This window comes from Pezoporus occidentalis, unplaced genomic scaffold, assembly GCF_034315485.1.
Source record: "Pezoporus occidentalis ecotype Australia unplaced genomic scaffold, CSIRO_AGI_Poc_V1 ctg11, whole genome shotgun sequence".
NCBI classification, from domain to species: Eukaryota; Metazoa; Chordata; class Aves; order Psittaciformes; family Psittacidae; genus Pezoporus; species Pezoporus occidentalis.
Window position 1 is genome coordinate 4747004 of NW_026912886.1, and position 12370 is coordinate 4759373.

The 12370-nt window shown below is 36.0% G+C and overlaps 1 protein-coding gene across 4 annotated transcripts in view; it reads right to left on the reverse strand.

The window, feature by feature from the left end:
- UNC13C (unc-13 homolog C) overlaps window positions 1-12370 on the reverse strand; it is a 146793-nt gene that overhangs the window by 30352 nt on the left and 104071 nt on the right. For all 4 annotated transcript variants that reach the window (XM_062628072.1, XM_062628065.1, XM_062628087.1 and 1 more), the window contains exons 19-22: window positions 5676-5802; window positions 4584-4680; window positions 3993-4136; window positions 2911-2988 (exon numbers count right to left, since the gene is read on the reverse strand). In XM_062628072.1, coding sequence (XP_062484056.1) covers window positions 2911-2988; window positions 3993-4136; window positions 4584-4680; window positions 5676-5802 — 446 coding nt within the window. The remainder of the gene's footprint in view (window positions 1-2910; window positions 2989-3992; window positions 4137-4583; window positions 4681-5675; window positions 5803-12370) is intronic.

Here is a 12370-nt window from a genome sequence, read left to right on the forward strand (position 1 = left end):
AACAGCATGTTAATAGCACTGAAACATGGTAGGATTAGATTTAGGTATTCTAAAGACCAGTAATGTGATTTAATTACTTCTGCATTACTCTCAAAGGAATTTGGTGTCAGAGTCCTTCCCAACTGGAGGAAAGAAAAACCCTGAAATTTGATCTAACTTCTTAATACTTGTATACCAGTACAGCGTTTTATTTGCTCTCCTGCAAAAGACAGCTGCCTTTGTATAATGGTTAAAATACCACCTCTCTTCCTGTCTTTCGAAAAATCCACAAACCTCACTTCTTCTATTTGTTTATCTACCTTCTATTAATTTCTGATCACTTTCTCCTCCTCTCCTATGCCATCTCCTCTCTTCTGACATTATTTATTATTTTGGAAATTATCTGCAATAGCACAAATCAATGATTATAGAACAATCATAGAATCAACTAGGTTAGAAAATACTTTTAAGATCATCAAGTCCAACCCTTACTCCCGGACTGCCAAGTCCACCATGAACCCATGTCACTAAGGGCATCTACTATGATACTGATGTGGGAAAAAGAAACTGAATATAACAACCTGATTCTTTTGTTCAAGTCAAGTGCAAATGCCTATGGCAATACACTGAAGCTATGTCTTAAGTTTACCTTGGCTAAATGAAAAATTTTCTATTGCTGTCAGTAAATAACAGAACCAGATCTTGAAAACATCCTCATTACTTCATTATCATCTTGCCCTTCAGAATACTCTTTGCAGCAATTTACAGGAATCCGCCAGATAGAACAACACACAAAAATGAATGGCAAGTACAGTACCTAAACCCAAGTTTGCAACAGCGAAAGTATTGACTTGAAAAAGAATGCCAAAATCTAATCATAAAAAGTATTTTTTAAACCTCTTATCAACTCTAATGCAGGAGATGGACTTTTAATAGTTGAGATCAACAGATCAAATGGTCTTTTATTAAGCTAAAAGTATGTATTTCAAAAAGGTAGCTTCTGTTAAAAATATTTGTCCCCAAAGCATTTGATATAATACTTCATACCATGAAAGCTACCTAAATTGAGAGAAAATGAAAAAAAAAAAGCTACAAATTTTATTTCTTTTTTTTCACATTAAATTTTGAGAATAGTTATGGCTTATATTGGATTAAATACAGAGACAGATTAGTTTAGATGAAGCTTTGTTTGGCCTGATTAACATAAAAGTAGAAGACATGTAATGCATTCACTCCTCCATACTGGGGAGAGAGTATTATGTTCTCTTCAGCTCTGTATTTGCCCTGGTGGTGACAGAGGTAAGGAATATGTAGATGTATCTGGAATGTTAAAAATACATGAAGATTTACATCCTGCTACATGGGGGGGGGGGGGGAATGGCAATATTCTGGGGTGGTCTGTCATATATCAAGTGGTATCCAGTGACAGGATGTGTGGGAATGGTTCAAAGCTGCAGCAGGGAAGGTTCAGACTGGACATCAGGAAACTTTTCTTTATCAAGAGGGTGCCTGTAACACTGGAACAGGCTCTTCCTAGAGAGTCGGTCAACGCACCCCAAGCCTGTAGGCGTTGAAAAGGCATTTGGACAATGCCCTTAGCAGCATGCTTTTGGTCAGCCCCAAAGCAATCAGACAGTTGGACTAGATTATCATTGGAGGTCCCCTTTAACCAAACTGTTCTATCCTGTTCTGTACCTGGCATATTTCCTAGTGTTTCTAAAGCTGTAAGACTGATACTTCTTACACAATGGTATATAAAAATTCTACCTAATAATAAAGTTTGGTACTTTTATTTATTAATTCTATTTTAGACAAAATTTTGTAAAACAAACACAATGGTGTCTTTTCTAACAAATATATATCTTTAGGCTGACAAATTAGGAGGTTTAGTCTTTTGCAATGTTTCCTATAAGAGGAACCACCAATAACTGATATTGAGCTGCAACAGATATCTTTTTTATTTCTATTATTGTGTGTATGTTGGTCCCCTCTAGATTATGACAGTCTTTCACACTTACAGAGAGCACCTGCAAGAATGAGCACATCCTCAAGCCACATACAGGGATGTAATAAATACAGCCAAGATCTGTGTATGAGCCATATAAGGGCTGCAGTTTTAAAGGTGAACAGTATGAGGATAGTGCTGCAGTTATTTATCTAATCATAGAGTGATACAACATACTACTAAATACAGCAGACACAGTGCTAAATGTTACCTACTTTGGGAGTAGTAGTTTTGACTATCAATAATTCTGACAAGTCAGTTTAAAAGAACAATTTTCCTTGTTAAGCTATTGATAATGTCTTAATTTGTTTAACCATATTTTTAGTGTACATTTCTCATTTACATCTGAGTCCACAGTAATCTAGTCCTTTGATAGGGAGTCCCTTGTAAGCAGTGAGGCAACAGAATAACACGTGATTTTCTTCTCACTGCTACACAGATAAAGCACAGAGAGTGAGTGGTAATAGCAGAAAAGTCTGCACACATTTCCTGCACAGGGAGCAGTGATCTCATAAATTCTCTAATGAATAAATTCATAAAGAGAAGCCAGCCAATGTAAAATGAAACCTCAACCAAAAATATTTTCTTCTGTTTAGGAAAAAAAGATGAAGATAGCTTCACTGTACTCACCACTGCACATGGCTGTTATCCAGGGAGTGTTTCTGACCATCTCATAAATTTTCTCCTACTTTAACACTGAAATTATTAACTAAGGCTCTTAACTAATTCCACCCATTCCAGCTTTTACACAGCAATGTACGCAGCTATGAAAACATGCTGACCTTATTAAAAAATGAATCAAAACAAAAATCCCTTCCACCACTCAAGCATTTTCTCATATGCAAAAATTATTACATTTTGAAAAGTACAGCAAGTCATTTAAAGGTAATTTCTGAGGTAGAAACAAAGCACAGCTTTTTACTCACCACATTTTCTTTATCACAATATGAGCTGAAGTAACTTGAAATAATTGCAGCATACTGAAGGAGCACTTTGTTGATAGTCTAGGAGAAGAGAAGAATCTTTTAAATGGTAAAGTTCATGATGTAAAAATATAATCATAAAAAACACAAAAAAGGAGGTTTGTAGAAATTCTAGATTTTACAGATGCTTACACATTTAGTCTATAGTATTTCTTTGTATATAATATCAAACAATCCTATGAGCATATTTTCAAATCCCTGCAAAACAGATGGGGGGCTGCTCTTAAAGGAGTATAATCTTCAACAGCAAAGATACTTTAATTTTAGTCACACTGCTTTTCAGAAGCATTGACAGCTCTACTCCTTGCGATGTGGTGCATACTTAATGGAACAGCAGCAAGCTCAAAAAATCCTCCAGGGTGACAATGCACAGATTAAAAATATAATGGAAAAATAAGACCAAGGGAGCACTGTTCAAAGCCTGTCTGCATAAGCTTACCTTACAATGATCATGTAAATAGGAACTCTATTTGCAAATGGAAAACTGTTGCAATGGAAGAACGGGAATAAATGTAAATGCAGTTGTTTTTAAAGCTATCAGGACCAAATGGAAATCTAAAGCTTGTGAGGAAATGTTATAATCCAGACAGTCTAAAAAACTGACTTTATCAAACAGCAGATAAATAGGTACCACCACCTCAGGGCCTCAACCAAAACCATTTTATCACCATACCTTGAATTTTTCTTTCCCTTGCACTGACTAATTAGATCATTGCATTGCATTTCAGTGAATTGCTCCATTAATGGAATTATAATCAGTGCTTAGCAAGAATAATAACTGATTGCATAGCACAGACAAATATGAAATCTCAAAGAAAATAGAACTTCTCAAACAGGTAAATGATCTTGATAGAATAGATGAAAAACAGTCTTACGCCACAGATACCATGTCTTTCTAAGGATTCCAGTCAGAGATAGAAGAGATTGATTCTAAATAACATTGGAACTACTTAGCTTTTTAAGTACACAGCAACACAATGGCACTCTCTCTGAAGCTTAGTTGGAATGCACTGAGTTTAATTTACCTTTGCAAATCTTCTCATTAAGTGAGATAGTGTTTCTGGATTAGGACACTCCAGTTTCCTAATAATCTCAAAACTTTGATTGAGCTGTGTGAAGACATCAACCACGGAACAAGAGAAAAGGGCATGATCTGATGTTTGCTGAAACTAGAAAGAAACATTCAAACGAGTTAATACTTGTTCAGAGTTCAAGACAGTTATTAACTGATTTTCTTACAGTTGAAAGTCCTCCTAGAGTCATAAAAAAGTAATAAAAAAATAAATTAAAAACCAGTCTCTTTGATAATACTGAGAAATTGAGCTTTTAATATTTCTATCGCTTTAAAACCTCTTAAAAATAAACCCAAAGTTATCTTTACTGACATCAGTATCACACCAGAGTTTAGTGAAACCATAGACTGAAGTCTATAGGGAACTTAGGGAGATGAAATTAGAGCAGGAATTTTTCCATTGAGTTACCCTCCAAGAACCATTACTGACTGTGTATCTTTGAGGTGTAACAAGGATACTGTGGGACCAAACGTACTTATGGTTTTGCAATACTAACTAACCATTTTAATACTTTGTTATCTTCTTTAAAAAGGAAAGGCTCACCCCGTCCTTTTTGTCTCTTTCTAGTGCTCCATGAAGAAATTCCATTGAGACATCCTCATTTTCATCCAGCCACTGAATGACAAATGGTTCAAACCACCTCAAAATTAAAAACAATTTCGTTAAGTGAGTGCATTCCACACAACCCTGAGAGAGAGCTGCTGCACCATGCAGCAGTTTGGCAAAACGCAGCAGTCTGGCATCTTGTGTCTTCACATCTGTTCTAGTTGCTAAAAAGTCAGTCATCCTTTAAAAATTTGTGTCACTGAAGACACCGTGGCTACTAAAATGTCTTTAAAGTTCTGTTTCACCACACTCTAACTGGTCTACCCTAGCGATGTAAAATCAGTAGCCACCACAAAAATGTGTCCACGTTTTGCAGGGGAACACATTCTGTGCAGTAGTTTTATTTTAGTGCCTTTTATCAGTGTCGGTTCTTTGTTAACATTTATTTTTTATTTGTATGTGAAATACCTCAGATAAAACTTTGCTTTCGCACAACATCAGTGTGGTTTATTTTTCTTTAGTCTATTTTTTAAAAAAATCATGCAATAACAGGCCCCAAAACATCTCAGCAAATCAGCAGACTGGCAGAAGATCAAGGAACAAGATTAAGGATAGCTCATAGACAAGGTCAGGATTGAATGTACTAAATGAAGGAGGAAATGCAAATTTGAAAGCAGCTGAATACTAACCCAGTGCAGCAAAAATACCTTCAGTAGCATATCCCATTAGCATTGTATCTTTACCCAAATTTGGGTGTGAAACAAATGCAGAGGCCTATAACTAACACTGCTGCTGTTCTCACATTTCATATCTTCCTCAGGCATTCTCTGACCAAAATACTTTGTTATTTACGAAGACCTGCAGTTACAACATCTGGATCAAGTGTCCTATGAAATAGCTAATCACACTTTAAATACCCAGACTATTTAACATGATAGAATGAAGAATTAAAGAGAGGAAGTGCAAAAAGTAAAGAGTTGTCAGTGCACACACCTTGAGATCCTGCACAAACTTGAGAATAAACGTTTGACCAAAATAAACCTTGCACCAAGACCAAACTCATGGGAAACTCCCCTGTACACTACTTACAGAGAGTATTCAGGCACCGCATCCTTGAAAGCAGAGAGTTCTCGCACATATTCGTTATAAAACCATTTCACTTTGAAGTGCAAATTCATATAATCCGTGCTTTTGCATAACCACTGCTTTTCATGTTCTGCAATAAAAGCAGTTGAAATAAAAGCATTTAATATCATTCTAACCGCAAATAACATTCTTGTGCCTCAGCACACAAGTGACAGAATTATACAGTACTTGTATTTTAAAGCACAAATGATTTCTTTTTATAGGTAGTGGTACCCACAATCTTCAGGTTCTGAGGAATCTGAGATTCTTTTCAACTCTCTTCACTGCAGTGAGGAAACCCCACAAATTTGCTGACTTCCTGTCAGCAGATTCTTCTTTGGTTGTTACAAAATGGTTAAGAAGCTGTGTCAGGTATCAAGTTAGAAGTGTCAACTACAGTTGTGTGGTAGCCAAATGAAGTAATGAACATATAAATGTCAGTCCTGTATGAATCTGTGAAAACCTGCATTAGTAAATAGGCTGCTTTTATCACATATAATTAAGGAAAAGAAAGAGGGATCTCCACGGGTACCATCTCTCTGAGGAGTCATGTGACTTGCATATTCATTTTTTCCCAGATCCCTAAAAAGTGACCTAACACCGATGCTCTGTAGGAATGACATTCTTGTGTAAACAGTACGTAGTAAAACTTAACTCTTCCAAAACTCCTGTTTGCTCCTTACTTCTGCTTGCACTGTAACAGTATCACACACATTTTTCACATCTATATTTGGCTGTGAATCTGATTTTTTGTAACAGCAGGAGTACCCCATCCTCAGTCACACACACACATGAATTTACCACTTGGTTCTCTGTCAGTGTAAATGCACTGTGAAACACATATTCTGTCTTTCTCAGATCTGAACAGGGACATTAACAGGCAATGTTTAGTTTAATTATTCTGCTAAATCAGTACTCCAGTAATATCACCGTGCCATACAAGAAATGTTTCAGAAGCATGTTATTATGCAGTGAATTGTGGGAATCAGCTTATAAAGTGCCCCTGTGGGCTCTTACTGCCTTTTTAGCATTATGTTAGCTTTTTCACCTTCACTGCCTTTTCGTCACACTACAGAAAAATCAGTAAATCAGTTTCTGTCTAAATATTGCCTTTATTCATGCCCAATTGCTACTTGAGAGTACTACAAATTCCCCCCGAGCATAATGCCATTGGTCGCTAATCTTAAACAGAACCACAGAGAGAAAGATGTATGCCTTCTCTCATGGTTCTTACCTTATACAGCCCTAAGGAGTCATATTTTTATGCTGGTAGGAGTTTTTCCACAATTTACTATTATAGACAGTTAGGTGACAAAATATTTGCTCAATAAAAGGTAGTTCTTAAAAGTGAGACCAGTCGTTGACTGCGAACAGTTACCTCCTTGCTATCAAATTCAATGCACACCTACTGCTTAAGGCATTATTAAGAAAAAATCTCTTATACTGCAAGCCAAGAGAGTGGAAATTCTGAAAGGAATAGCATTTCTGCCTTCAAACATTGCATGAATGTGATATTAGACTACACAATGCAACTTAAGGAAGTTTGCTGTAGGATCACGAACTAAGCAAATACTTATTTCAATTTTAGAAATGAGCTGCTGTCAATGACAGGCAAACTTATCCAGGAAGGTACAACATACATAACACCATTCATTGGTTTATATTTTTTTTAAGTTAAGATCTAAATTGCCATATATAAGAAATGAGCACAGAAGTCATTAATGAATAACTGTGTTGGTTTGGTTAAGTCTCCTGGGACATTACTTGTAGTTACATAGAAGTGAAACATGCATCCTCAATTCCCAATATTAACCTATGAGAACATCAGAAAATACTTCACATGAGCTACAAAGTCATTTTGTATCCACACATACTACCTCTTCATCTTATATAAACCAAAAAACAGAGAAAAGAGGTGCCCACATGAGTCAGCCCATGACAATTTTACCTGGATATCAGAAGGGTTTATCCATAGCAACCATGGATTTCAGTTAGAAAGCATAGGAACATCATTGTAGGCCTTCTGAATTTAGATTAGGACCCACAGATTGCTTTCTTAATTTCTGAAGAAATATATAGGTTTGCAGTTTGGAGAGCTGCATCTTTTTTCCTGTAAGGAAAGCTCACACCGTGTTTTCCTATGCACATTTTGGACTTTCTGGAAGACAGATGTAGTAGCCGCACAATATGACTCTTTAGCCCATTATTGCTTTGCAAAATTATTATAATGCTGAGTCAATCTTGAACTAAACCTGCAAACTGTACACTGTGCAAAAGTGCTCAGCAGAGATTATGATAGAAACAGCAGGCCTCTCTCATAACCGCCTCTAAGAATCTCCGGTATAGCAAACCTAGCATTATTAAACTTTTCGTATATGCTATTTATGAAATGTTCCTTGTAATGCAACATATCCTAATAAGCATCTATTAATTTACTGAGTTTCATGACAAGGATATTTTTGGTTCTATATTCTATGTTAGCATCATGAATCAATGAAAAAGTACTGATAATATTTCTGTAAAATGTAAAATATGTAAACCCTAATCTGTGCATATGGGCACTTCAGATGCTTTTATCTATTGCAGATCCACAGTATCTTTTTTTCCAGTACTGATTACACTTAAATCAGTTGTTCAGGTGCTGTTTTGGTAACTAAGAAAGAAGAGAGATTTTTAAAAAAGACTATTATGTGGAATGCATTAATATATGCAAATATATTTGGTGTATGCTGAAATCAGCCATGGACCTGGTAACACTCTATTTAGCAAATAATCTAATTGCAAGCAATTGTTCTTCTACAGGTAATGGTATAAAGAGACACTGTAGGAAGGACTATAAACTAAGGTACTTTCCTCACAGGCCTGTGACCAAACAGGGGTACTTTGGAATCATGTTTGATTTCTTGCTCAATTTTCAGCATGTGCTAAAGAAAGCAGAGAAGATTTTCTTCAGGCAGCAAACACAAAGAAACTGCAATACAACTATTATGCTTTGGTCTGATGTTTGTAGTGTCATAGTATTTTGTCAGTGAAGTCATAATGACTTATTAAGCAGAAACATCTACACGACAGTACAGATACAATGCCATTTAAGAAGCTGGAATAGAATCTCATTCACTACAGAATCCTTTTTCCTTTTTAACCTTAAGGCAATAACATCACTCTGAGTATCCATGCAATTTTTGATATGTATTACTTGCTAAAAAAGGGTAATCTAACAACCTTCATAACATATGAACATTTTAAATATTCGGGCACTCAATCTGGCATTTTGTTCAACTCTGATTTTCCCTCACTGGGGTAAAAAAGTTAAGAGCAAATTGTTTTTTTTACTGCAGCAGTTTCCTAGTCACTGTTTATTGTAATAGCATACAGCTAAACTGCTCAAAGGATTCCAATAAAGGGATTTTAACTAACAAACAATGTTATTAATAAAGCCACTTTCCAGGCTTTAAAGATGTTTCAGAGATGAATAACTACAACAAAGAGTATTTACATATTCATTTACAAATTCATTATATCACAATCTGTTGGCTTGACTGTTACATACATGCTATTGCACTACAATTTATTAAAATGGAAATGTTTGGCGCTAAGTATAAGGGAATTGTGTTTCCAATAATTGCAAAATTTGCCATTAAAACTCACATTAGTTTCAACCATTGTGTTTTAATTCCACATTATCTGCAATAATTACTTAGCAATCATTAGAGAGACAACCAGCTGCATATTTTGTCTATTTCTTTCAGAACTGCTGTTTCAGAAATCCCACTATTTCCAGACTTTCACTGGTACAAGTGGGAAGTATCTGCACAGCACTGAGTACGGCTAGTGGAAGAAGAGCTCTTAAGGAAGTCCTATGAGGAATGAGACTGAGTGAGTATGCGTTGGTATTCCTCCCTCTGAGTCACTTGGAAACATTACACCGGTAAGATGCACCTATGATTTGGACAGAAGTAGAAGTAATGTTTTGGGTACTTGATCCCAGTGCAATTTCCCTCAAATGCAGGAGTTGGCTGCTATGCCAGTGACTCTTTTAATATGGGTATTCCCCTTACAGTGGTCTAAACTTAATCCCTGAACCGCTGAAATGAACGGGAAAATTCCAATTGAATGTAACATTGGATCAGGCCACAAATGAAGAAAAATGTCAACTCAAATTTCATAACCAATTTAGAAGGAAACATCATATTATACTAGATACTTCATCCCAAGGTTCTTGTAATTTGCTAAAGGGAATGGAAGTCACTGGTTATTAACTGAAATACAGAGCAGGACACAACTAATTGATATTTATGTATAATTTACATTGATTTTGGTAATTTGAAACACTACTGGCCTTTCTGAAAGGTCTCTGTGTCATGATAAATACAATAAGCTTCTGTCATTACCTCCTTTTTTGGATTGCACTTACAACTGGTTCACAACTAACCCCCCCAACTTTTCCTTTTAAAAATATATTGTGTCCTTCATAAGCAACTTCCACACATTCAATCTTTCCTCTGCATTTACTTGGAAATTTTCATCAAAATGTCTTTGAACACTTCACAAACATAATGGATTACACCTTGAACAGCTCTATGAGGTGATTAAGCTGCACTATTACATTATACAAAGGGGAAACTGAGAGATAGTGAGACCAAAAAGATTTATTAAGGGAACATACATAAATTATGAAAGGCAGTCTAGATCTTGTTCAAAGACCTCTTAACCACACAGTCATATTTCCTTACTGAAGAGGGACCAGGGCAGGAAGGCAGACTGTCTTGTTCTGAATTGTTAGAAAAAAAACAGATTTACTGTTATTTTTTGTCTTCTTGCCTTCAGTGTAAGTGGTCTAATCAATCCTTAATACAGTGCACTTTAAAAGCTGATATGGCATTGCCCTTTATATTCAAGGATGAGCACTCCAAGTGAGAGGCCATTTGCTCAGAGTGCTCTGCTTTGCTTCATGTTTCACAGCAGACGCAAGTGAGTTTAGGGCCACCTGCTCAGTGTCTGTAAAGGCAGAGCTTCACATTGCTTTCTGTGTGTGGCAAACCGCTTATGGGAACTTGGTGGACACCAAATACAAATGTTACATACCATCTAACAGATGCAACATGTAAGATCACGAGGGATGTGTGAACCTGCTCCAAACAACCCTATTTTCTACCACAAAATGCTGCATTTACCGTTTTTACCCACTAGGTTATATTGTCTAAGTATTCCAAATTACTTTAATCAAATTATCTTTGAGATCTTCTTAACATTACTTAGTAGCTTTTTTCCTCCTTATTGAAAATTTAGCCTATTAGTCTCTTCAATTAATTACTACTTTACAGCCAAATACTCCAGAAAAGTTCCAGAAAAGTGGATGGGTATATCACCAACAGGGCAACTCAGGATATAAAATATACAGCTTACATAAACAGATATACATAAACTTGTTCTGTCCTGCTTGCAACAAACGCCTCTACAGCAAATAATAAGATCAACTTCAGTATAACATTTACCCTTCAGCACCACAGCAGAGTGAAATTTATGCACATGAAAGCTAAACAGATCAATAATATTCAAAGAACAAACACTCAGAGACAAAATTCTGTCTTTGGATATACACAACTACTATCGATTAGAGACGGAAATGAGCCCTTCCAAGGATCCCAAGGACTGAAATAATCTGAATCGTGCTTTTTTCTGTTAATGGAATTCTTGCTCTGTATGTGAATTGACCATGGAAAGCCTAAGAAATTGCAAGCGATGAATGGAGCAGAAGAAATGGTCCATCCTATCAGATACCAGGTCTATGGTGATGATTAAAGCCCCGATTCTGAAGAATATTATGGAAGTTTCAAGTATTCCATAAGGAAGTTTTAACATTTACTCAAAGTAATCACATAATCAAAGTAATAAAAGAGGGAAAGTAATCCTGGTGTAAGAATCCAATTTACATTGATGAGACTCCCATAAAACTCTTAATATGTACAAAAATTGAAAATAAAGACAATATACATGCTTGGAAACCACTGCTTCTTGGGAAACATTATCACATAATTAAATGCTATATTATAATGCTTGAATCTGGGAGGGAAAATAGAATAAAGGTAATAAAGGCAGCCTTAGTCATATTGAGTCTTAACTACTGAATACTCCGCATTGCATCTTCAGTGCAGTTTTTATGACAACTTACTTTCATCTACTTATTGTTTCTTTTTTACAAAAAGTGTACCTTTCATGAAGTAAATCTTTAATTTTCTGCTCTTTGCCTTGTCACAAGAGTGCAAAATGAGCATAAAACACTACCAAACAGGCATGGTAGCACTTTATAAGCAATTAGTAGAATGAAGTACCAGGCAGGAAGAATCAAGCAGCAAGATAAATGTGAGGCCACGCTTTAATAATTACCTGTGGTGTATCTGGCTCTGCCTGTACAGCAGAGCAAGTGCCAAAACACAGAGGTGCTCTCTAATTGTTACCCAGCAAATTGCACGTAAGCTTATTAAAAGATAATGTGGAAACAAGCTTTTAATGGATTTATCCTATTTCCCTGGGGGTGCTGGAACTGGTATCAAATTTACCTTAGTATCTGTAGGGCAAAGAATTACAGTAATGCATAATCTGTATGTGGAAAAGTCCTGAAAGTATAAGGCTTCAACATAATAAAACAGGAGGCTGGG